Genomic DNA, 27,451 nt, shown 5'->3' with positions numbered 1-27,451 from the left:
GAAACCTTTTCAGCTATGTGTGGATGTATTGGACGTTATTACTACTTCATATTCACTCAATGCTAACATAGCATTCTTGCACAAAAATTTCTAGCATTTACTCATTTATGGGAGAACTGTTTTAGGAGGCCAACTCCCCCAATATTGCTACTTAACAGTTTTTCTGGAACCAATGCTGCAGCTCTTCCAGACAGACTGGCAAAAGGAATCACAACGGATCTGTAACCTGAGAAACACTGATTTATTGGAAGTCACAGATAAGTAAACATTACCAGGTAAGGAATAAAGTGCTATTACTGTTCTTCATTTGTTTTTCTCTGCTTGTAAAGTATTAGGATTATAACACATCAGCCAGTGATAAAGCTGCTGTCACCCTGCCTAGTTATTTACACCAAAACCAAAGGATCTGAGTTAAGACTAAGAGCTTTCACTTCCTGCAGTTTAATACACTTACATAACACCTGGGCAAGGTCCCAAGCAGCCAGACCAGAGCACAGGAAGTTGTGTAGTTGCACCAATTCTTTTTGCTAAGCAAAATCAGTAACTACCTCTGTCTAACCACTGTCTGGATTGCGTTAGGTTCAATAATCATCATACAATGGTGACATAGTCTCATGATACACAGACCTACTGGGCCAAAGTCTGCCTCTTTATGCAAAATAAATTAATGCAATTAAGAGCAGAATCTTTCATCTTTTTAAAATTAAGAGGTTGAATTTAGAGCCTAAGGCCAAATCCTAAATCAACAGGAAGTGCAGGTACTCAATATTCTGAGGCTCACACTGAAAATCATCTACATGACCCAACATAACCAGCCTGTAGAACAATGATCAACACTTACGCAGGAAATTAAACCAGTACCACCTGATCTCTCACAAACAAATTTCTGAAGAGGACTCCACGCTTCAGTCCTTGCTGCCTTCCAGCTCCAAGAACTTCATACACGCTATCGCAGTGTCCTCTATGGATTTTGATGAGCCAGTCAGATTCGCAGCCAAGTGAGCCAGAATAGCTGATGTCACTTGATTGAAGTAACACACCTGTTTAAGCAACAGTAAGTGAAGCTAAAAAGCATACAGATGGCAACAGTTAGCCAGTTTTTGCACCACCTACATGACTATCGAAGTATTTCAGGGTAAGAACAAGAGCACTATGAAACTGAAGCAAACAGCATGACTTCTTCTTGCAGTAATTTAGTGATCTTAGTGTCTTCACTCCTACTAGGTGCTCAAGAACGTAGGTGATTGCATACAGCAGTGCAGCAAAAAACATTAAGCCCATGTGTGTTTTATGAACAAAGATGTGATTTGGAAAGAATCACACTCACTGGGCACTGCAGATTATTTTTTCAGAAGTATATTTTGTTAAATGAAAAAGTTATAACTTACCATTGGAAAAAAACAGAGGGAGAAACAATAATTTGCCTAGGGATAGGATTCTGCTTGCATAATTTCTGACACATAAAAGTTAAGCATTTAGTCTGAACTGATTCCTTGGGTTTTCTCTGTAGCCAGTAAAGAGACACAGGCGCCACCAGAGACCAGTCTAACTCAGACCTTTTGGAAGCATCATTTTAGGGCTGAATGAACTACCCTGTAGTAGTGTCTCCAGGATCTACCTCAATTATCCACCCTACCTTGCACATGGCCCAAGCTGGGCTAGATAAATCCTACGTTGTGGGATTTCTGGGGAGATCAACTCATTTCTGCTGCTGCGTTACTGTTTTCTCCACCAGAGTTCAGCTCAAATGAGAGCACATGTGCGTAGAACACCCCAAGAAGGGGAGGACACTGAGGTCTGCCGAGCTGCTCACCGTGCACGAGCTGCTGCTCTCACTGTAGATCTGGAATCCAGCGCAAAGGACTTCAGTCCTGCAGTACTCTGAGGAAGGTGGCATGGATGCCAGGGTAACCGACTTCACAGCTACTACGAAGGGTTCACTGCAGGGCAAGCACGAGAATCAAACATCTCCTCAACAAAATGTTGAACAAAGACATGTGAAGGACCACAACAACAGAATATGAAATCTCTTTACATTGAAATATATGAATAGCTACACTAAAGCTGTCATTTTCATATGAAGGCAAACAAACTCCCTAATGCTGCTGAGCAGCCATGGCCCTTGCTGACCTAATAGGCAGGAATCCAGCGGTAAGATGGGATATTAGTGCCCAAAAGAGACAGGGAGTGGTGCACAGGGACTAAAAAGGGCCAGAGGAAAGTGTTAGTGAAGATGAAGTATGTGGGGGAAAAAAAGAGAGCCAGTGGATTTTGTCTCCTGCGCTTGTTTAGCTGCACCATCCCCTTTATTTATCTGGAACCAGGTCTAGGGATTCAGAACCTTAGCAATCCTTAGTGGACACTCTCAGCAAAGGCAGACACAACCCAGTTCTCAGAAGCGGGGAAAAAAGCACAGTGCAGAATACTACCTAAGAGCGGTGTTCTGTTAATAGGCTGAAGTCTGAAAACATGAAGAATAAAGAGAAAACAAAGAAAAAAAGAGTAAGCATGAGGCAGATAAAATGGTCCCATTTATTCATACTTCATTATGTAAGAACAAACTAATATTTAAAGAAAAGGTAAAAACAATATATGTTAAACTAATCGAGGCACTTCTTAAATGAAATTCAGTGATGAAATTTACTGACACAACAAATGTCTCACACTCACAGGTTTCAGGAAAGGCCAGGCATTTCCTTGAATAAGAAGATACTCAGAACTACATTAAATGGGATTAAAAAGAAATTAAACTCCCAGTCACGTGCACACTGACAGCCTCTCTCTGTCTAGGACATGCATTTATTTCCCCAATTTGCCAATTTGAAGACACTCTGGCTTATTTTTATCCTGATAACGCTCCCAAAGAGTCACTATCAAAGAAGCAATGCTGGACTATGATACACATGTGTAATGCTCTTAGCTGATTTCTTCACATATTCACAACACAAAGCAAATCAGGTCTTGCAAATTCAGGCATCCATATTGTGCAGCATAATATCACTGCTTCGCCCAATTTCTTAAAAAATAACATAAAATCTTTGCCACCCAGGAACAGACCCAAGATAGAGGTCAACAGTAATAAAAACTTGTCCCAAAGCACGCACAGCCACACCTGAAACTGCACACTCACCTGGGTTTAGAGGGTTGCCTTCGAGACACAAGAACCACAAAGTCATTAGGTTTACCACCAGTCACGGCTGGAGATGTTATGTAATAAATTTTCTCATCTTCATTTAAAGCCTGTAGCACTTCACAAGTTCTGCAAGACATTTGACACCCTCGGGTAGTACCTGATGTACAGTAACTTCTCTTCATGTTCAAACAGTGAGCAAGAGAGTGGAACAGAGAGTGAGAGACTGAGCTTTTCTGGAGTGCTACATCTGACACCGCCTCTGTGTCCCAAAGAATCTTTTAAAAGGGCTGCAAGGTGTTGGAGCCAGCTACTAACAACATATCCTTTGCCTACTGCCCACTCCTGTTGGGAATTAGTCTGCCTCTAGCACTTGCCAAATGACCACATTTGTCTACCTGACATGCCACCGGAAAGACAGGACACATTTGTTTGAATGGTTGAAACGCTGTTTTCCTCATCTTAAGCATCTTCACTGAATTTTATTCCAAATTGTATTCTGCTCTGTTCAGGACAGGCCAACTAGGCAGGATGTGCTCTTTCACTGCACTGGAAGTGGCGACTGCTGCCTCCTAGTTTTCACTGCAGAAAGTCTAACTCAGAATTTACCCCAGCTTCTAGTGCCTCAGCAACAAGAATGCTAAGTTGAAATGCTGTTTTGACCAGCTAACTGGGCTTCATGTTAGTCCTAAGAAACCTAGATACAGAAAAGCAACATAACATTTCTTCAAACTCCTTTTTTTTAATAAGCCTTGAATTCAGCATAGCCTCTAAATTTTCAGATTCCTTTAAGCTTTCATTTACTCTCACCCTCTGATAAAAATCTGCTGAGATTCAATGAGTAACCAATGAAGATTGTCCTTAATGAGACTATTTACCTAGGCCTATTTTTATCACCTTAATCAAACTTACATGAATTCTCAACACTCATTAATCTGCACCATCTAAAGCAAATTAAAAGCCATCTTTAAGCAATTCTAAAGTCCACTGCAACTCAAATACACTTGTAAGATGTCAATTTTCTTAAAAAGTGAGTACTGAAGCTCCTCATTTCTTGATTTCTCACCTTGGGATGCCGATGCTCAACTCTCTTACTCAGTCAAAGGACACAAACTGAAAGGAGTCCAAGCTCTGCATTTTCTTACACAGAGCACTGACAATGTATATCCAGTTTAAGTAATAGATAACCTAACTCACATTAACCCTTTTAACATACATATGTTTAGGCAAGAAACCTTTTTCATTTTAACACAAGGTATTAAATTTTTTGCAGTTCTCTTTTTTGACAGTCCAGGGCAACCTTATTTTTATAAAGCAGGTTTAGGAGAAATTAGATTTTATTGTTAAGGGAAAACCTATCCACACTTCGACTAATGAATCTTTAATGTCAACTTCTTAGAGCAATTTCTTCTTAATTAGGTAGAAAAGTGTCAACATTTCAAAAAACGTTTGTATCAGAAAGGTTAGTTGTCAGTGGATTCAAACAGTCTTAAGGAAAAGATAAGTTCTACTTACAAGTAATGTTTGTCCCACTGCTGGCGGCGTGTGAAGTCAGACAGAAGGGAGAAAGCAACATCTGATGGTACTTTCACTTGCATTTCTACTTTGAGTGACAAGACATCACCCTCCTCATGAGTCCATATTTTTATCTAAAATAAATGAACAATATATTAAAAACAAAGAATGATAGCTATAAATATTTTAACATTTATAAATGTTATACATCTCTGGCTTAGGCAGATTTTTCTCAAGAGTACATGTGAGACTACATCTGACATGAGAGACAGATGGGTATTCAAGATTAGTTTTACATTCAAATATAGCACAATGTAAAATCAAACACACTGATAGCACTGAGTGATCACACAGTTTTAATTGCATGTAGTGAGGTTAGCCGAGCTCTGCTCATCTCAGGAGACAGATGAGAATGAAAGGTTGGTACAACCTCTTCCTCATTCTACATGCATGTGCTCCGAAAACACCTTCCAAACTGCAGATGTCTCAGAAAGATTCGAGAATTATTTCAGTGTATTTTAATTCTGTCTTGAAAGACAGGACCATGCAGAAAGCATCACTTTCATAAACAACAGCAGATCTACTTAGGAATTAAAGAACTGTCTTCTCTCAGCACCGTTATAGAGAGTCTTACAAAAGTGTCAGTCCTCCAAATCTAAAACCTGACCACTTCCTGCGTTGCTTTTTGTAAATTTGGCAGCAGTGACTGGTGACAAGAGATCAGACTTTAAACCTAGGTAGACATTTGTCCAGAATCCTACCTTTTTATAACCTGACCCTCAAGCAAGTGAAGCCACATAAATACAGGAATGCAAGGGGAGGCAAAGCACAACTTTCAAAAAGGAAAGGAGGATATTTTGGCTCCTCTGACGTGAGAGTTACTTGAAGCTTTCCAGAAGTTTAAGAATTTCTGAGCAGAATCCACTGGATGTGTCAGCGCGAGCAGGAAGGAGCTGCAGGGAGGCCACGCAGGATGAAATGGTGTAGCTGCCGTGCAGGGGACTCAAGCAGAACAAAACCCAACCAAACAACAGTTCCTACCACCAGGATTTAGGTCTGAAACCCACGACAGAGAATTTAAAGGGGAGAACCTGTACATAACAAAATACACAAAATTCTGGCAAGAAGAGGGCTTGGCATGTTTCATAAGTCTTGCATAATGAAAAAGATAGGTAGAAGGAAATGCTACAATGCTTAAAATTAATGGACTCAAATTTTAACCTGAGAACAGAGACAGGCAGGAGGCGAGCTGGCCTGAATGGCCAAGGAAACAGCATAGTGCAGCAAGCAGCATTCCTTGGGGCTGCATCTACACTAGCATCAGAGATCCAAGGACATGCATAACTTTTGCTGGAGATGCTGGACAGGTAAAGCCTGCAATATGCAGGAGATGAGACTAAAAGATCTTAAGTCCCTTCCAGTTCCTCTAAAATCTCAGAATCTATGTGTTCATAAAGTAATCTGCTAGCCACTGAGTACATTTCAGAATCAAAGCTTAACAGATTTTCTTTGAAGTTTGGAAAATATGCACTGCAACTGCATTAAAATTGCTTTTTCTCAATTGTTAAAGTTTTCTTGCTACTGTTTTCCGTAACAGCAAACGTGTGCTTTGCAACTGCCTCATGTATGATTTCTCAGGGATTTTAAGCTTGTAGCATTGATCCATGAACAGACAGTCATCTTCCTTGCTGGCTTTTGGAAAGGAAAAATATGCATAGAAAAAAAGAGAGTCAAGTGGTCTTCTGAGAAGGCAGGGAGTGATAGCATATGAACAGCTTGTATTCATTTAAAACACCACAAGATAATGCCTACTGCTTAGAGGCATCTCCTGTTCTGTAAAGCTGGTAAAGGCACCACATTACAGACTGCCACACACATTCTGTTTATCACAGTGATGAGACGCCCAACAGATCTCACTGCCTAGGCAGAGATAGTCTAAGTTTGGTGTTTTGATGAAATCAAGTTAGTGAAACATCAGAAGCACTTAATTTTTCACAGAAACGAGGCAGTGTTTTGCTTGCTTGTGTTTTACATTGTCCAGTGTGGTTGCTCAACAAGCCCAGCGGAGGAGCTCCTGGGGCCCTATGTTCTACCATGTTCTACCAGCCATTCGGGACCTTCTCAGAGGGCCACCACGATTCCCAGCTGCACAGTGCTTTCCAGCCTTTCAGGGAAAGCCTAGGAATTTGGCTCTTCAGTCCTAGCCACAATAAACCAAATACTGTTGAGCCAATGAATTTATTTACACGTGTAAAATGTTGCTTTTCTTCACCCAACTCTTATGGTGAAACATAACTAAAGTGGCCATGCAGCTATTCCACAATTCTTCAACTTACATTATCCAGGGTACTAGTTATTTCCCATCCAGGTTTTGCTGCCAGGCGTGCCAGCGTGGCTATATTGCTGTAACTCAAATATGCCTGAAATATAAAAAATACTGTTGAAAACAAAGACATAAAGGTACATTTTACTAAGCATTTCAGAGATGAGATGCTATTTTTCTATCATTACCCCTGAATCAGAAATAAATGTGTATTTTCCCCGTAAGTGTTTTCCTTCCAGAAAACACAGTCCAGTAGTTTCTGAATTAAATACTTCCAATAGCTAGATTATGTGCTTACATGGCTGATGGCAAAACAACCCTAATTAAACAACAACAACAAAATTCTAATTTGGGCTTCTCTGATTATAAAGCAGAGCAGAAAAACTGTGACCACTAGAGAGATAATACAGGTAACCTCTGCGGCACTAAACTAATGGTTTTGAATTTTTTTTGTTTTTTTTCCTCTCATAAGTAATTACAATCAGCTAGCAAATTAACCTCTCCATTCTATCAAGCTGTGGTGTACCTTGGCAGGGGCTTTGCGCAGAGCCCAGAGATTGCAAATAAGCAAGTCAAGCAAGTTTTTGCTTGACTTCCATGGGCAGAGCTCTAATTTACATGTTGTACCAAAAGGATGTATAGCTTAAGAAGTCCTAAATGACATATATCCATTTAATCTTAAATAAATTTGAAAACTCAATTTTTAACGTTGTGTTCATGTCCATTTTCTGGTAGAAAAAAAAATCTGTGTTCACAGGATTAAAACTTTACTGGTGATGCCACTGCTAATAGAGATTCACTTCCTGCGTTATAAAGCTCCAACTATTACTCGCTTACTTTCAGAAATAACAGAAAAAGATGCAGAAGCATTTCTGGGAGCTGCTGACAGCAAAATTCCTCTCTTAAAACATTCTGGTCAGCTTCATATGATTGGCAAATCAGCTCGCACACAACTCTGGACTAGTCAGTCCATGCACTTTGCCTTGCCCCGCAACAAAGGAAAAAAGGACACAGAGGAGCTATGGACACTGGAATTGATGCCACAGGGAAAGGCAAAGACAGGACACTGGAACGTACATCTGCAGGAAACCTGTCTTCTTTAGTTCTCCTGCTTGTAGGGCAACTTGTTAAAACAATTTGCAGATTCTATCTTAGAGACATTTTTTATGCTTTGTATTAAACTCAAGGTAACATCTGATATTGAGGTATCTACTCTCTTGACTTTTTTTTTTTCCCAGAAGAAAAAATAAACTTTATCTAATTACACATTTATGCATTATTCCATAATTACCGCAATTCTTAAGTACAATGGAAACTGCCAAAATCTGTACAACTGTTGTGCACACCCAAAATGTGTACAAATGGATCATTTTATGCAGGCAGACAACAGGACATGGTCTAAAGATTACCTGGTTGCTTCTATCCCAAAGATCAGAAGGCATGACTTCCTTAGCAGAAAGCATACATTTTCTAAAACAAAGTTCAACAGAAAATAGTAGCATTAATTAGTTCTTGCACTTTCGCCAATAATGTGCTAATAACAGTCACTTCTATAGGCTAAAGCGGCTTCTAAATACTTCATACTCAGTCTTCAGTTGTAAGACATATATGCAAAACACCCATTCTCTTCAAGAACAAAGGGGAAATCAAAATACACTCCAGCCAAGAGCTAACTATTGACTTTGAGGAGAGGAATAGCCCCTAATGATTTCAAGGCAACTTAGGCAAAATGATTTGAAAAATTAAGCAGTGCAACAAGTATGTTTGAGCAGATTTTGACAACTTAGCAAATAATTGCTTTTCCAGAGAATATATTAAAAATTGAAGACTTTTCAAAATCAAATTCTACTTGTAACCCAGCCATACCTGGCAAGTCGAATTCTCCTTCGTGCAATAGCCCCACGATACCGCCTCATGCCATCCTTTGCAAAAAGAAAAGCAGACAATGATAAACCTGATTAAATTAGGGCACATTCTATTTTGACACTTTTGTACAACTGAACAACAACTAAAAATATTTCTTCTAAGTGGACAAATCCCAGAGAGGTATTAAAAATAAGCTGAACACTGTACATTGCACTTTGCTCAGTGTATCCAGAGTTAGTGACTTCAGTTGACAACATCCCTTAAGTTGGCAAATCAATCCAGCAGGAAAGTATCCTCAGAGCAGCACTATCCTAGTACTTTAGTCCTAGTCCCAGTGCTTCACAGAACAGTCTGTTCTTCTCAAATAATCCTTGTCTATGCAGGCTCTCAAAAATCATATAATTGGACCAATATGTTAATGACAGGTGACAAAAAAGCACACAATTCAACAACAGTATTTGCACCGCTCTGAGTGCTTACTGAACCATTTGCAGGGAAATCTCCATGTTCAAGAACCAGACAGTCCACTCGGTCATGGAAGGGGATTCCCATCGACTTCTTAACTAATCCTGTTTCGTGTGTTTAGTAAGAGTTTATAAAAGTAACTTTATCCACTTAACCCTTAAGAGCTTCAGTCAGTTTCTTGCTCTCTTGGCATCCTCTGCAGTCAGTGGAAATCGTATCAGACCTGGAAGTACAGACATGTGCTTCCGAAACACAGATTCATCCTCTCTTTCAATCATCTAAAGACTGTTCTCCACCAGACTACTCGGATTCAGATGGCTGAAGTCTGACAAAATTCTCAAAGGCAAACATTGCATTGGGACGCTTTCTCAGCCCTCTAAATGAGGCTGTGCCTTCCCCAAGAAGATGCATTTCAGTGCACTGCCTTGCTGAGTCCTTGCCTTTCCCAGAAGGCTGTCAGTAGCTGGCTAAGTGACATGCAGGCTGCTGGGCTGGACCACGTAATCCCACATACACATTCACCCTGCTTCCGAGAACGAGAGCTGACCTTTGTAGTAGGTTTAACTCTGGGGAAGGTGAGCAGCTCTCCTTTGTCATTTACAGCATGAAAAATGAGAAAAGCGCTGTTAATATGCCGTGCTTGGTCCTTGATCCATTCTTCACAGTTATAAGCCTCAACACGGACACCAACCTCCACACTGAAATTAGAGTTTAAATTAATTATTGAAGTACTATAAGTGATGCAGTAGTAGCCCTGAGACATACTAAGCAGGACTGCTTCAGACTTCATGGGTGCAGGAAGTCTGAATCAAATAAATTCTGTAGCACAGGAAATAAACTACTCAGTCTGGACAGACACGTTTCAGAAGTGAAATAAAAGGTGGCTCCATATAAATAGTGCTAGTAAAATGAGAAGAAAGGGAGCTAAGCAGCAAAATGCAAACACCAACAAGCAGACTGAGGAGAGACAGCAAAAGTCAGCAAGATGGTATCGATTTGACATTCTGCAGATGCACAGCATGAAGGTGTCCTGCTAGCCCTCGGGCAGGACCAAACATGCCTACAGTGAAAGCAGCCACAGAACAGCTATGCCAGGACAGTGTTTGTCCCACAAAGGTGGGAGGAGTGATTGCTTCTTCTTGTGCCTCTGTGTCTTGTCTTCCTGGTTCCTTCCAGGTTCATGACCTGTGTGACTATGTCCTGCTGCTCTAGAGTAGGGCCTGGTTGAAGGAAGAGGGCTCAATGTAAGTTGTATCACTGCCGAGGTGCAGGCCCAAAGGTCCTCTCTTGGCCCAAAGAACCATATCCGTGGTTGGGAATGACTCCCAGCCCAGCAGACTAGTGCCAAACTCACAGTTCCTTTGCCAGAGTTGGGGGGAGTTATTCTCTGTGGTGCAAACACAACAGAAGTCTGAAATCTGCACAGGAGTCAGCACATATGCATGGGAAAGAGAAAAAGCTGGTAACCATAAGCAGTCAGAATCTGCAGAAGACTGGTAAGAAGTCACAACTGAATCCCAAGAACAGGTGTTTAGCTTCCCCAAATGCATGTTCCACTCTTACAATGACCCTACTCCACACCTTTCCTCCATAAGGCAGGTTGGCTTTAGGCTGTAGCCATTTATTTCAAACGGCCACTGACAAAGACTCAGCCCTGCATGCATTCAGACCATGAAGAAAAAACAAAACAGCGTGAATTTTGCCAAACGCCAGCAAAAACACGAACCCCAGACTGGCAACAATGACCAAACAGGAAGGGCCTGGCCACAGGCTGTAGCTTTCTGATCACTCAAGGGCCTAACAGCAAAATGTTTCCTTACAAACCCTGAAGTCTGGCATCAGAATTTGCAGGATGAGCATTAGGCTATGAAAAATCTTTATATTTCGAGAGTGAAAGTTAAAATACTTTTTAGAAAACTTTCACTCAGAAAAGTTAAAAAAATATCTTTCATTCAATAAGGCAAAGCCCACTGACGGCTAAAACCTAAAACATGCAGTTAAGTTGGTGCTGGAGAAGCCAAGAAACACAAGAAGTACAAATACCTTTACCTATTCTGAAATGTGTTGTTCACAATTGCATTGAAGACTAGGCGGTCACCAACAACGGATGGTCCCCGGAACTTAAACATATCGACCGATTTCAAGACGGGATACGAACGGCAAAGACGGCTGAAAGCAGAAGAGACACAGAGCAAAACACAGTCTTGCAAAACCCTTTCTTGGGTTGGCAGAAGGTAGTCATTACAGCAACAGGTTTTGCACAGCCAAGATCAGTGTATAACTAATCCCTTCCACAACCCACGGAAATACAGTTAACATATTCAACTCCAACAGCATATAATTTGGGCCTCAAACATAACAATACTACTTATGTCATGCTGTTTTGTCTTCAACACACTTTACAATCACTAATTAATTCTCACTGCTTTTTACTACCTTCTTTTGGAGACAGATCACAAATCTCTTACCTATAGAGTAGCTACTTGCTTCACGAAGTTTCATTAATTTCCATACGACTGCATGGGGAGTAGGGTATTGCTCAGTACATAAAGATGTCAGATCATAAAGACTTTATTGAAGAAACCTGAGCAGAAATGTTCAGCACCAGAAAAACTGTTCAAGCAGCAGAAATTTCAGTCTGTCAGTTCTTAATATTTTGTAATTTTCTGCTTGTTTGTCAAATTGTTTCTGGTTTCCTGAACACACAAAGGAACAGTAAGATGTTGAATGGCTTCCTTATCAATCTATAAACCCAGAATTATTGACCAAATTTTAAAAGATCAGGACAAAGTGGTGCATTAAATATAGGCAAATCTTAATATTTTTGTTTCTTTTGTCCTTTCAACTGCATATTGCATGCAGTCACCCGTCTCTCATTTCAGAACTGATCCTGTACAGCATTCAATCATAAGCAGCCAGGTTCAGCAAAGTTATCCTATGGATCTCTCTGAACGACCAAAAATATAGGCTGTAGCCACCCTAGTTAGACTTTACTGGACTAGTATAAATGATTTCTTCTGCCAGGAGAGTGCCCTTTCCAAGACTGTACTAGGAAAAATGCTCTTCGGACCAGTATCGTAAAAGAAAAAAAGACACACTCCTGATCCCAACTACACTGCTAAAAGAATAATCCTGCAATGTTATGGCATCTACACTAAGGAATTCCACTGATCTTCCACTTCTCTGACATTTATAGCCCTGACAGAAGATATCTGCAGTGTAGATACAGCCTAAGAGTTTGCAAGCTCTTCAGAGCAAGCAGCAGTGTAAGTGAAACCAAAGCCACACTCTTAATTGGGATCTGTGCATCTGTGCATCTCTGTGCATCACATAATTAGAAGACAATATAAAATAATGCCATTTATTTTTAGTCTTTGAAAAAAAACCATACATTTTACCCTCATGCATGTAAACAAAATCCTGTAAGAATCGTGCATGTACATGGAAATAGATTTTCACTGTGCACTTTTAAACTGGAAAATACAATTTTGTGGTGTTCTTAGCTTTTAACTCAATTGCATTCTGTAAACTAATGTACCGGTATTGTTAAGTGTGCACAATTATCTGTAGCTAATTAATTGACTGGTGCGATTTGTTAATAGACTTATACATTCAAATGATTTTGTAATTTCATTAAGAATAATTTGCTCTTCTTATTTAAAATGCTAAATGTTGACCTCATTTAAAACATTCACAATAAAAATGCAAACATTTTATGACTGAAAATAAGATAGGGACAAAAGGGAAGTCTAGACTAAATATCAAGTACGTTTTTCCTGAAAAACGAAGCTGTGAATACTTTTACTGGAAGTGTAAAACATCAAGAAAGGGCAGATCTGTAAGATGTTCAATTACTGTCCAGCTAAAAAAGTGTTATAGGGATGGGTGGGTGGGGAAATAACTTTTAAAATACTCTTAGAAATATATTTTTCAAGAATTACCCCTCCTCCACCATTCCTCCATGAGAATCTGTGGCCATAGCAACTCTTAACTGGCACCTCCAAAGGTCAGATCTAATTGTGAGTTGCTTCAAAAAAGGACTGTAGTGAAACTAGCTATTTCTCAAATAAAAAATCTCTGTTTTCATCCAGTCACTGCCATCACCTATTATTCCTGATATTTGCAACACAACAAACCATGTTTGACATTCATAGTTTCAAAGAAAATATTTTCACTGCCTGCTTTGTTGATGTTTCCTTCCTGTTTTTAAACCTAAATGTGCCTCTCACTAGGTCAAATTTATCAAATGAAAAAAAGGTAAATATTACGGGTCAGATTATGGCCCAAATCAGAAACATTGCCTTTGAAGTCAGGGAAATTACACATGGGGGTAAGGTCAGTGCATTCTGTTGTTAATAAAAAAAAGAGCTGTTTATCCAACCACTACAGAAAATCTGTTGTTATCAGTACAACTACTAGCTACAAATCAAAACTACATGAATAATGAATGGGAAAGACATTTAATTATTAAAGTTAAAAAACGAAAACATGTCTAAAATCCCTGCAGTGAATTAGGTCATTTGGCATGCAAGGAGAATTCCAACCGAAACTCAAGTCTTACTTACAAAGAAGCTTTGTATAGAGCCCAAGAAGAAAGAGGAAAAAAGCAACAGTTCAATTTCAGAGAAAGAAATTAAATGATTACATGCCTCAGCCATAATGGCAAGCAATAACAGAAAGGGTCACAAAAAATATTTTGCACTTTCCCCTGAAAAATAAAACCTTTTTTTTAAGGGTCAAAACCCTTTAAATTGCTGGAACATTACAACCCACAGAATGTGGGACTTGGCATCCTTATGAGTTTTACATTTCCTAGAAGATTACTTCTGCTTTTAAAACATTGCACCAACCATGAGGAGGCCAGGTTTCTACTCCTATTTTTGATGATGACTGTCTGCACAGAACTTCAGGTAAATAATGCAGTCTCTTTTGCCACTGGGCCACTGTGTAACAAGGGGAAAACATAATTTCATACCCCAGGCTGGCTGGGGTCCACAGGAATGGATGCCGTAGGAAATGTGCCAAACAAACAGGAAAGTAACCTGCAGTCTTAAGAGGAGGAGAAGTCAGAAAGATTTGGGTAATTTAAAATAAATCCTGCTGAAACTATTAACTTTAAAATTGAGGAACACACCCACTCAGAACCCTACAAAAAGACTGTGACACAGAGCAGTACCTTGCTGAAATGCTAGCCACCGTCTCCATCCAAGCCATGATCTGGCCACCAAAAGCATTTTCATGATGGTTTGCATGAGGAGGCAAGACAAGCTCAATACTCTGCACGTGAGTAAGCTCAGTTGAAACCGCATCTTCCTCTTTAAGAGTATCTGAAAAAATCGCTGCAATGTATTAATGGTTTATTTCAGGTCAGCTGATAAGTCACATAACCAAAAAACCCAGCAATTCTCCATTACAGAAAGGTACCATTTGCATCAGGAATGATGAAAAGAAAAATCCTTAAATATATGGAATGCCTCTGTCCTTTCCCAAGGCTGCAAGAGGCTGAAAGTTTGCTCTGTCCTGCCAAGCAGAGGTGTGGACAGAGCATGGCTCTGTGTGTAACAGCACAGTGATCCCTCCTAGCCACCCCTGGCCCTCAACAGGCTGTGTCAGAAGCAGTAATGTGGAACTCAGCTAGCCAAGAGCACCGCGGGCCATGTGGCCCAGCACGCATTTATGGCTGCTAGGCATCACCTGTAAAGGACATTTAAAGCAGTTTATTCCTTATCTTGTATTCAAATGCTTTTCACAGACTTTGGCCCCCATGTTTGATCTGCACCTCTGCTAATGGGTCTAATGAAGACGAGAGTGTGGTGATACTTTATAATCTGCTACCTGCAAACCTTGAGATTATTAGGAACAACACACAAGATGCATGCATGTTAAAGAGATAAGTATTGATCTGAATTAGTAACTGCTGCCCACTATCTAAACTTTTCCAGCTCCACTTTAAAATGCTTAGCCATCTTTCTTTTTTTCGGTTACATTTTGCTACATTATGTTCAAACATGAGATCGTATCAGTCATTTAAAGAGCCCTCATCTGCACTGCATGCTGCTTGACTGCATGCTGCTTGACCTGAAATGTACTTTTGATTTTTGCCCTAAATAACCTACCCTAATACTATGTGCTTGCGTGTGTGCAGACACATCTGACTCGCTTGCACTTTAGACCTATTTAAGTTGTTGCATAACACGGAAACAAAAGACAAACTCCACTTGCTGGATGTAATTTATAACCATTTGCTACCTGGAAGCCTCTACACTATTTTCCTCTCCCCCTTGCCACTATTTTGCTTGTTCTGTATCCTTCAGAAGCTAAATTAGTGTTAGCAATGGCAAGATCTTTCGCAGAAGTTTCCAGGCAAGGCAGTGGAAACCATAATTAGTTTGTGGTTATTTGTTTGATGGTATTAGCCATTTCCTGTGAGAGAGATACCATGAGATCAAATACTTACTGTCTTGCAGCAGTCTCTTCTGTTCTACACATTACTAAATTGTTAGTACTAGAATTTATATTTACAATTGTTTTTCTCTTTCCTCCATTAAGTACTGTCTGTTGTTTATACATAGTTAGGTGTAATTGAGCACAGCATCTTTTGAGTACAATTGTTGTTTAAGAACAGAGATTACCACCAGAAATAAACGTGTTTCTCCTCAGCTTTAATTGGTCCTTGGTTGGTCCTGAAGTTTGGTCCTGAAGAGGGTTAAATTTTTTTTTCTGCCTATTTTCATCGCTATATAATGTAACGTCACTATTTTCTCCTACTTGTTGAGAATGATCAACAGCTCTCGGTGTTTGCAAAGAAACAGCCATAAAACCAAATGGATTTATTCCTTCTACTTACATTACAGCTAATGTTATTGGACATTGCAAGATTCTGCTTGGGCCATTAAATGCCATATATATACCCTATATGAAGACCTGCATTTCACATTTAATGCATGTTTTGCTTTCAATCCTGCACTTTAATCCGGAATTTCTGAAATACAAATAAATACTACTATATTAGAATACCTGTCTTACCCTCACAAACCTGGCACACCCTTTCCAACCTGAGACTACTACCTCACTACCACCACTCCTCAGGTGGCTGGACTGTTCGTTTCTCTCCCTTCTAGCTACCCACAAACTATTTGTTGCCTGTTCTGTACTGACCACAGCAACCATCTTCCTTATTGCTTTCCTGCATCAGGTTCTGAAAGACTTCCTCATAGTCCAGGCGGATTCTCCTTCTCTCAGTAGCCAGGCTATGCTCCAGGTGATCTTGTCTAGACAGAAGAGTTACCGGTTTCAATTCAATCTATGAAAAAGCAAACAAACAAAAAAAAAAAAAAGAAAAAAAAAGAAAAAGAAAAAAGAAAAAACCCTCTTAGTTGCATAATCATAACAAGGCGCACTCTGAACTCAAAATTGCTCTTCAGATACAGTTTGAATAAGAGTTTGCATTAGCATTTGCTACAATCCTTTGCTATCAACTGTCCAAGATGAGTTGTTAATATTGATAACAGCAGAGTTAAAGTTCAAGAGATTCTGCATTACCTTCCTGCCCCTTTCCACTTTCATAACATGACTATTTGTTTCAGCTCAGTGACAAAGTGCACTTAAAGCACATATGAATGACAGCACGTGCTGTTAAAAATCATTCTTATTAAAAAAAAAAAAGGAAATAAACCTTAATTTGAGAGCATAAAATTTTCACATCAGCAAAGGCAAGCCAGGCACACTGAGCAGTGGTACAGAGAGGGGGAAGTGTACCCCAAAACCCACTCTCACTCACATCACAGGTACTCTTGCTCCTAGCATTCACTCCATACCCACACGGCCTGTTGCATCTATCCCTGACTACCTGAGCACTTATTTGCAGAGGAATGTTGATTTTCTGAGAGGGTGGTTGATGCAGCTTCTGGCATTACAGATTTATGCCCTAAATACTGGCTGTGCCCACATGCACATTCTTCTTTTGCCAAGATAGGGTCTTTTGCTTCTTAGGTGCAAATTTCATGCATTGCAGTTCAGGGCCAAACTGAATCTAATCCCACACTGGATTCTGGAAAGAATTATATTTAGTTAATACTGCAGAGGCACTCGTAGAGGTGTCAGTGAAAAGTCACTGTGGGATTTATCTGCGAGGCCTTCTTCTCAGGAACTCTGCAATACAGCACAGGAACTGCAACACACACAAAAACAATCTTTGGTGTCCTGAAGCAGTGCTGCTATCCATTCTGAGCCTCTGAGTCTTCACTCAACCTCTTTCAGTTTCTTTGCCCAATCTCTGTTCCTGCTCAATGGCTTCCAAGTTTTTTTTCTAGTTGGCTCAGTTAAAAGAGTTGGATGGTCAAATAATTCTGCTGCTCTGTGCACAACTTTGGGAACATTCATTCAGAAAGGTGCATTTGAAAAGGAGTGTTCATTTCTCTGAGATTTTAAATTCCCATTTTGAGCTGCTCTCAGGTTTCCTTTGGGCAGGCCTGTCTTAAGCATTAGTTAACTGTCCTAGTTAACTGCCAGCAAAGTAATACTGAAATAACCTCCCTGGAAATCTGGATAAAAGGTAAATGGGCAATGTCACGGACACAATGCCTAACGAGTAATAAATAATCTTTGGACTATTTTAGTGCTCTCAGGTTAACCACTTTAGCTGCAACCTTTTCACAAACAGACTATGCATTAGTTTTGGGGAAAAAAATTGCAGAAGACAAAACAGAAATAGTTGAACTGCTCACAGGATGATTGCTGTCTGCCAATCCGCAGTGGATGCTAAAAGGACAGATGTGCTTTCTTAACTCATAAAACAGGACAGGAAAGTGAGAAGTGGTATACAATTCCAGTCCTTCACGTTCAATAAAGCAGAGTGCTTGATACAAAGGGATATTTAGAGGATCTGAGGAATATGTGGCTTTTCTCGTGAGAAAACTTTAAAAGAACTGTCCCTATTTGGTACAGCAATATGACAAACAACACTATGACTGCTTTCTACTAACACCTCCTGGGAGGAAACACTAAGGTGAAGAAACAACATCAGCACAAAAAATAATTAACATAAATGGCAATGAATTAATTTAGATTTGAAACTGGCTTAAAAATAACATCTCCTGTCTGAAGAGTGATGCCATGGTATAGCTATCTCGAAGAGGAGAGTGAAGGACTAAAAAAACAAAAAACCCAGCAGTTTTCAACATGTGAGTAGATCAGTTTCTGAAAAGGAGAGGTCCTGCAGATCATGGGAGTGTCTTCCAGTGCTGCTGCCCTATGTCTGTCAACACCACAATCCCCACCTAGTAAGGCATCCATTCTGCTACTACTAGAAAGTGCAGGAGAAAGTGTGGACAATTAAAAAAGCTAACAGTTTCAGAGCAGAGATCAGGGGAAAAAAAGTCTTTATAGTCTGGACTTTGTGCTGTATTTCTCTTGTTGGTTAGAAAAGAGCTATCAAGCTTTTCTTGCATTCACAATCAAAAAAAAAAAGTTGGGTAATTTCACAGAAATGCACTTCCAATAACTTTAAGCATGAAACAAAACAGAAATAATACCTTTATACCGCCAACTGGTTTGGCTACGTATGTTGCATATGCCACACTCACAAGTTTTTCTACATTAGCCAACATATCCTGTACTGTAACCTTGATGCCAACCTACAAGGAAGGAGGTAATGGGAGATGGGGACAAAAAGTAAAAAATATTACATGACTGTTCGCTGAGATGGTAGAAAGCAATGCAGTGTTTAGCAAATCAATCATGGCTTGTCTTTAACACCTAAAAAAAATTAAAAAGAAGATAAAGAAAAAACATAAGGAAAAAAGAAAAGACAAGACTACTATGCTATCGTCAAACATTTCTGAACATTTCAGAACATCATAAGATCCTCTGGGCCCTGGTAAAATTTTAGTACCACAGGTGTACATGAATGTTTAGTTTGCTTGTAAGGTAAAATATTAAACAGTACAAATTTCAGAACAAATCATTCAGATTTGGCTTTATATCTGACATGTATGAAAGCTTCTAGTTTTTGAATTTTTAAAATCTTTTGGTATGCTGTCTCCTGCAGACATGCTCATGTCACTCTTATCAATACTTATGGAAACTGGAGATGGATGCCAGGTTCAATGGATGGATGCTTATGGTTCAATCCTGGTTTCAGGTCAGTGATGAGGCACTGCATGACCATGCCTGTTACAATATGAGCAGTGAGAACACACACACATCTGAGAGAAATACCTTTGCGCCAGAAATTTCCGAAATATTTAGAGCCCCACCTATTCGGTGGACTCTGGGCTCTGATCCAAACACTGTTCAAACACTGGTGAATATCTCAGTGATATTCACCTGACTGACCTACACCAACCATCTCAACCTGTATATTATACCTGCTAAAGAGGTTAAGCCCTCAGGGTTCAGTTACCATTCTGCCACAAGTTATCTGATAGATAATATGCAAATATAAAAGTAATTATGAAACCAGAGTTTCATTAGGGGGCAATGTTGTTTAGATATCTGCACAAAGCTCCTTCTGAAATTAATAAGCACCTGATCACTGTTACAACCTTCCCTTCCTACCTTCCTTCTCCATTCTTCAAACATTGTTAGGAATAAGAGTGATGCTCTCTTACCTCCATGCTGGTACTGAATGCTCTGTTCACTTTTGCTTTGATGGTAATAACTTGTCCAACCCTGTTAAGAAGAGTTATGGTTTGTAATCACAAAGCTTAATAAGGGGTTCGGACCTGGTTCTCAAGGTGCTAGTAATAAAAGTGCTCTCTCTAGGAGAGAATCTCATTAGCTGTGATCAGTTTATATCCATCCTAGACCACTGGAAACACAGTGAAAAGGGTTTAGCACAGTTCTTCAAAGGGCAGGCTTCACTGGTGCTCGGTGAAGATTAGAACCAGGAGCTTAATACCAGCATTGCTTCACCTTGCTGTGAGCTGCATCACACCACGTATGATCAGGCCCAAGGTCCGTAAGAGTTGGATCCCCCCTTGAAATTTGAGCTAGACTATATTTGCTCAAAGACATCTTGCCATGAGTTAGCAAAACACTCAGCACATCTGGCTGCAAGAATGAGCAAAATACAGATGCATACACAACAGAAAGTATCACAACAGAACAAAAGTTGCTCTTTGACTTCTTTGAAAGGTGAAAACAAGCTTATTTTTCAAGTTTTGGACAAGAGCAGGGTTACAGCATGACCATTCCATCCGAATAGTAGCACAGCCGTGAACAACAAAACTATAGTCTAATGTTTCCCATTTACCTACACAGAATACCTATGTAAAATTACATATATTTTACCTGCATAGATTTAAATAGCTGAAAAAATTCTTTGTCTCTTTCCTCCTGGAGTTTCCAAAATGCACATTATGTGGTGATAACAAGAATTACCCTTGTCTGCAAAACTCTAGATCTTCCAAGTAACCTAACATAATGCAGTACTGAAACAGTGGGAATAAGGCAGTTCCCCTCATTGACCAGTGTCTTATTGACCAGAACAGGACCCACTGCATGTGGTAAGTCAGAACCACAGCCCAAGTAACTGTGCATCAGGCCACTGACCTCAGCTACTGCTAAGCATCAGTCCCAAAGCAGGCAAAGTGCAGCAAGCTACACCCATGACAATAAAATGTAATTCCAACTACTGTCCACTATCTATGAAGTGGACAAATTTACAGTTTGGAGGATTTGGCACTGTATGATCTCCATTTCTAAAACTGTTCTCTTTATCATTTCTTCCTAATTCAATGAATAGGACCTTTATGTTTAAGGTAGCACTTTTCTTATTTGACTAACAAATAGTTACTATCAAACACCAGGGCAGAAAATAAAGAGACCTGCTGCTTTCCAGCACCAGAGAGGAACAATCAAATATACAGAAATCTTTTCTTTCTCATTCTCACTAGAAATGCAGGTGGAAGCCTTTGACAAGATGTGTTAAAAAAAACAAACAAACAAACACAAAAAGGTTAGAGGAAAGATTAATGACCATCTCTAGATACACCGCTCTCCCTGCCTTTTGAGGAAGATACTCATGAGGAGTTTTTCCACCACTACTTGCAAAGAAAACCGATGACCATCAACATGATTAATTCTAAGTTGCACATTAAGGGAACTATCGGCCCATCTACAGAAAGATGATGCTCAGAACAACAGTGCAATGTTTACATAAAGGCTTGGAAAGAAATTAAAGCTATGGACTTTTTTAAAAGGCCCATACAAAACTTGGAAACAGAGCTCAATCAAATACTATGAACTCTTCCTCTCAAGGGAATTACAGTTAGCATCCCAGTGCAGGTAATGAAAATACAGGGTGAAGGAATCATATTCAGTGGATAAACTCTATGACTGAACAAGACACACACTAATAGAAGAGTTTAAAGCTCTACTTCAAAGACAGGGTTCAGGGTCTCCATGGGCATTTGCAGAGGGTGTCAGGATCACTCTGCCAAACAAGTTGTGATGCCAGACTCCCAGATGCCCATGAGGTCCCCTGCTCAGCACCTCACGCTGACAGGGCAATCTTCTTCCATGCAAAACTCATCTATCCAGTCCTGTCCATGCCTCTTCCCCTTCCTCTCGTGACAGCGCTGCACGAGAGACTCACAGGGCACAGTGTGGGTCTGGCCAAGCTTTTCCACAAACTACAGGTCGAGAACAACAGCAAGAAGCTGGGTGTGATGTGACCCTGTGAAGTCGAGCCCACAAGAACTTCAGAGATTAGACTCCTTCAGCCTGGATTCCCATTTCATTGCAGAGAGTAGAATCCTATGGGATCCACAGCTATAGCAGAAAATAAAGATGTCAGAACTGAGACGGCAAGACAAGATGACAGAGAAATGTCTTTTCATGTACTTTCGGGAGCTGTTTCAAATGAAGTGTTCCACATCCTATCAGCTACTCTGACTCTGCACAAACTGACTTATTTAAGCCAGGGAAGCCAATCAGCTCAGGCATTTAAATGGATATTTAAGGGCAAGAGTCACAGAATTTGGCCCATTTGTAACTCACAGAGAGCTTCTGAATATGCCAGTACAAACTGAGTAGGCTTTACACATAGAGCATTGACAAAATTCATATAAATGTATTAAAAAAAAAAATCAGACAACAGTCTTACTACCAATGAACTGCTGTACATTAAGACATGGGAGTAGAATTTAGTTGTTAACATGGAATAAAACTGAATTTCGCAATATAGAGCAGCATTGTGAGAATTTCAGTGAGAATATGTAGGAATATTGTGGGAATTTCAGTTTTCCATTTTAACCGGAAAGATACTTGAAAAATATCTTTTTCAACTGAAAAGTACCAAATAGTTAATCAAAGTAGTTAAAAATAAAATTTATGGTAACCTGAAGTAGGTGAATACAACCTTACAGCGGGTAACTTACAAAATATTTTTCCTATGTACTACTTAAGCTCTCTGTTATTTTTGCAAGATGTTCCTATAATCAACAAGATTTGGCAAAGTTTATGAAATCATACAGTTAGCTACAGACCTACAGATAGGTCTGACTTGAAGCTGAAAAATAATTGATGAAAACTCTTCACAGTTATAGTTCATTGCCTAACTTCTTGTTAATAATGAAACATTGGTATCAGAAGTGAAAGTAGAACCAGAGACATATTTAGAAATAGATTTAGAAGAAAAAGTATTTTCAGTACATTTTAGATGTCCAGTTCTGCCCTCAAACAAGACAACAAATTGCTCTGAAGTTACTGAGGTCTAAAATCTTGAAATGCCTGAGAAGTAGGGCTGGTGCTTGAAAATGCCGAAAAGACAAGCATTACCCTGATTTCATTTGCAGGACCCTGTGATTACAATTTTCACAGAAAGGACTTTTTCCTAAAGACAAAAATAAAAACACAGCACAGCCATGCTCAAGATAAAAACTTCAAAAGTCATTCTGAGTTTTTTGAAACTAAGAACCTCTTGTGATTTCGAGATTCAGCATGACCATGTTCACTTTTCTTATTGGTGCCAGTTTTCTCCTTTCAGTGGCTGCTAGTCTAACAATCCTGCTGTTCAGAAGTCTGCATGCACTTATTTTACACTTACATATTGCAAACAACTTTAAATTGACATCACTCCTGCACCAAATGGCCAATATTGCTCAGTTCACAATCCTGACAATTGCTTGTGTCCATGAAACCAGGTCATTCCTACCTACGCATTGACCTAAACACTCACTAATTTCCAGTTTGTTAGGCTGAGGGGAAATTCAACAGGTATCTTAGTTCTTCTTTTGCTTGTCTCCCACTGGGGCAGCAAACCAGATTCTGCAATGTAACAAAGTTATTACACAGAGGCTTACTTAAATGCCAGCAAACCATGTTTTTTAAATAAACACTTAAACTCAGCATTAACTACAAGATAATGGTTTTCACTTTCTATTAAGATAAGATTTTTATTAAAACTTGACATTTCTTCCCACACTGTCATACATCCCTCAGGAAATCATGAAAAACAGTTCCAGTTTTTGAAGTTCCATATCATCTTGTAGGTTCACTAAATAGTCACCGTTCTCAAATGCAAAAAGTTTCTATTTTGTTACATGAACTTTAAGAGTGGAAAGAATGATATGGTTGAAAATAAACTGAAAGAGCACTTGTAGCAATAAAGAAATCATGCAATAACTGCTGCAGGTCTGTATTCGCTATTTAACAGATAAGTAATGAACCATAGCACTCATTTTAACTAGGGCCAAAGATCATTAGGCCATCAGTTTCTCACCTGGCTTCTAGTTTGCTGGGTCAAAGCAGCACATTTATTTTGGACTTGTTTAAATTGATCTGTTTTCCAGGTGGGTCAAGCTATCACAGATACAGAAGGCCAATTACAAGACAGCCCTGGGGCTCTGGGGAGGCCATTGACCCATTACCTTAAATTTTACAATATCTCAGTTTCTCTCTGCCCAATAATAATCCCTAAAAAGAAAACATTTAATTATTACTAGTTGGTCTTGTACCTGGCAGTCTCTTCAAACTGTATGTCATCCATAGATGCTGTCACACAAGACACACCAGCATGTTTCTCAGCTTCAAAAGAGAAACACAAAGACAGAATTACTACGTTGTGCTTGCAGCAAGATATTCACCTGTATATGTGTGCAGGAAAGATGAAAACACGGCACTTCTCAATTCGACTTTTGATCACGCCCCCACGCAAGCCTGCAGTGGACCCTTTAAAAAAGAACTCAGTAAGATTAGAGTCAATATTTATCATGAAATAATAGTGATATCTTATTGCTATCAGATGGATAATGACACTGCCTTGTTTTAAAAGCTCTGACTATTTAAGATCTTTCTTTAAAAATGATCGATAAGAGCGAGATTACAAGAATGGTGAAGGACAAAAAGAGACACAGAAATCTCTGAAATCCCTCTCATACCACTATGCTGTGAAAAGTGACAACACTAAACAAATGTGGAAGCTTTATGTCACTTAGGGATTCTCAGACACAGGGATTATATTCTACGGCCTAAGATCTACAGCTTGATAGTGCCGTCAGAGCAGTCTAAAGCATAAAAATACATGCACTCAGTTTTGCAATAAAAAGGGCAGGGATTAAATACAAGTATACATACACACACAAGATTTTAAAAACTAAAAATGACTGATTGTAAAAATTGCAAAATATCTGTACCAGAACTTGTACTATGTTCTTAATCTCCCAATAAATAGTTGATCGTAAAAAATAGCACCGCTTGTTTGTTTCAATTAGATACCAAGCAGCTCCCTTCTAAGGCACGAGGGGCAAAATCCAGGTAGGGTTGTCTGGAAGACACAATCAACTGTGGTGAAGGAAGGGGGCACTAACCACTAAGCGACTGGAAACACCGCTTTGACAGGTCATGCAAGATGATGAGTAGGAAAGTGATAGATCATAAATAGCATCAAAAGTGGAGCAAGCAGCAGGATACGAAGTGAGCGAGCTCCAAAGCCCAGGCCCCTGCAACTGTACCAGCTGGTGCTAGTGTCGGGGAAAGGTGCTAAAGCCAAACAAATCCCTGCCTAGCAGTTGGACCTTGCTGCGACACAAGAAAGCAAAGCCAGGCAAGGTGTTAAAATATCCGCAGCGGGTAACAGGATTAACCCCGTGGCACGAATTAATGGTGCTGTCCAAAGACTAATCTAGCAAAAGCGATTACAAAAGGTGGATGAGCTGTGGTGGCAGATCCAGGGCTGATGAGGATCAGGACTTAACCCAAGTCAAGGGAGCTCTGGCAAACGGCAACAGCCGGGTCTTGCTACTCTGAGCAGGGAATGAAGTTAACGGGCTGCTGCAACTGCAGTGGATCCTGTCTGTGCAGTACTGCTGAGGGGTAAATACCTGGCAGAAATCAGTACTCATTAGAAAAAAAAGTCTCTAGAAAACACATGATTTTGCTTGAAAGTTGCTGTGTGCCAGAGTGAAGTAGGTACCAATTCCTATGTGGGACTGGCTCTACAGCATCTTAACTCTTTCCATATAGGAAGAGCATACGAACTAGCGGCGCATCACCGAGTGCCGCAACACCTACCCAGCGGGAATACCACGGTCACCACGTCATATGGAGCTGTCATCCAGGCACGAGCTTCCCAAATATATCTGTGCGCGCCGCAAGGCAGATTATGGGCTGCTAATGTATGCAGCCGCGCTTGGCAGCGGCGTGCGCTGACGACGGCAGCACCTCGCATACTCCCAGCGCTCTGGATGCAGCTTGAACTTCTACAAGTTAGCTCAGGGATTTTTGAAGTTTTCATTGCTGAACTCGTACCACACACAAACCAAAGCAAAAGCACACCGTATCCTTTTTTTTTCTTTCTTTCTTTTTTCCCTGACATTTTGTCAGTTCTCAGTTAGCAGTTTGTTCTGCCATAGTACCTCCAGTTTTCTCTCCTTTCCTCCACTCTGTTTTTAACCCTAAGATCGCCACGGCCCTCGCCGCAGCTTCACGCTCCCTCTCAGCCTCGGCCACCCGGCCCCGCGGCTGCCCCCTTCATCCCACAGACACCCCGGGGCTACCGGGGGTGCCGGGGGCAGCGCCTCGCTCGCGCCGCGGCTGCGGGAGGGCAGGCGTCGGGGGGCAAATGGCGGCGGGGCCGGGGCAGGCCCCGGGGGGCAAATGGCGGCGGCCGCTGCCGGCGCGGTACCTGCGAGGCAGGCGGTGGCGTCGATCCACTTGAGGAGCTGCCCAGCGCTGAGCGCGCCGCGCTCGTTGGCATGTCCCGGGAACACGGTGTGGCAGCTCTGCACCGTGTGGCAGCCCCCCGCCGCGCCGCCCGCCGCCTCGCGCCGCTCCATGCCCGCAGCGGCGGCGGCCGCGGCTCGCCGGCGTCCCCGGGCAGCGCGGCCCGGCCCGGCCCGCCCCGACGCGCTAATGTGTAACCGCGGGCGCGGCGGGGAGGCGGTGGCGGCGCCCCCGGGGCCGCGCACGTGCTGGCCCTGCGTTATAAATATTTATAACGCCGCTCGGCGCCTTGTGGATGGGGCTCTTCCTTACCCGGGTCAACTGCCCCAACCCTGGCTGCCCGGCAGCCGGGCCCTGGAGCGCTCCCTGCTGCCGGGCACCAGCGGGGCCGCTGGGAGGACCTGCGGCCGTGCCGTGGGCTCCCTTCCCCAGCGGCCGAGGCCGGGCCGCGTGGCCGTCGTGAGCGCGGGCTGCCGCCGAGGCGATGCGCGGGTTCTGGGTCGCGCCAAGCTCGGGTCGCACCAGGTCTGCGGCCACGTTGGAGCGAAGGGGCTCCCGGCCGGGCTGGCCAGGGAGGCATGTTGCCCGCCGCTGGTTTTACTGCTGCTTTTCGGAACAGCTTTTCCTTTTTGTGCCCTAGTAAGGCTCCTTCTCAGCCGTCCCAGCCACAGGCTTGCCATGTTTCTTAAAAATACACAGAAATGAACTTATGCTCTGAATGTTTGTCTAAATGCTGTTAAAGATCCATCTTTACATAACAGCAGGGAAAATCTGAATTTTAATCAACTGCCCTTGCCAAGATAGAGTTACTCAGTGCAGTAAGGATTTTGTTTCTTCCAAAATGATCTGTTAATATCATTACACCATGACAAGATCACTGTTTCTTTGTCACATACTCTTTTAGCAAGCAACAGCATGGCTGTACCAGCACGCCAGAGGATATTGGCTCTCTGCAACATGCTTTCCTGTTCCCTAAATTTACTTTT

The 27,451-nt window shown here is 41.1% G+C and overlaps 1 protein-coding gene across 1 annotated transcript; it reads right to left on the bottom strand.

Annotated features, from left to right (window-relative positions):
• Positions 1-885: 885 nt before the first annotated feature.
• Positions 886-26,578, bottom strand: ACOT12 (acyl-CoA thioesterase 12). Its single transcript, XM_088522114.1, has 15 exons — positions 26,428-26,578; positions 24,260-24,329; positions 19,910-19,970; positions 18,833-18,934; positions 16,458-16,602; positions 14,476-14,626; positions 11,349-11,468; positions 9,847-9,997; positions 8,835-8,890; positions 8,378-8,438; positions 6,982-7,065; positions 4,646-4,779; positions 3,131-3,259; positions 1,814-1,940; positions 886-1,040 (listed from the first exon to the last, which is right to left on the bottom strand). The coding sequence occupies exons 1-15, from the start codon at positions 26,576-26,578 to the stop codon at positions 906-908; spliced, it is 1,677 nt and encodes a 558-aa protein (XP_088378240.1). The 3' UTR covers positions 886-905.
• Between the last annotated feature and the right edge of the window lie 873 nt (positions 26,579-27,451).

This window comes from Tinamus guttatus, unplaced genomic scaffold, assembly GCF_059628265.1.
Source record: "Tinamus guttatus ecotype Peru unplaced genomic scaffold, ASM5962826v1 Tinamus_guttatus_pri_ptg000149l, whole genome shotgun sequence".
Taxonomy (NCBI): Eukaryota; Metazoa; Chordata; class Aves; order Tinamiformes; family Tinamidae; genus Tinamus; species Tinamus guttatus.
Note: the sequence above shows the minus strand (reverse complement) of the source record. Positions and strands in the feature narration are given on the sequence as shown.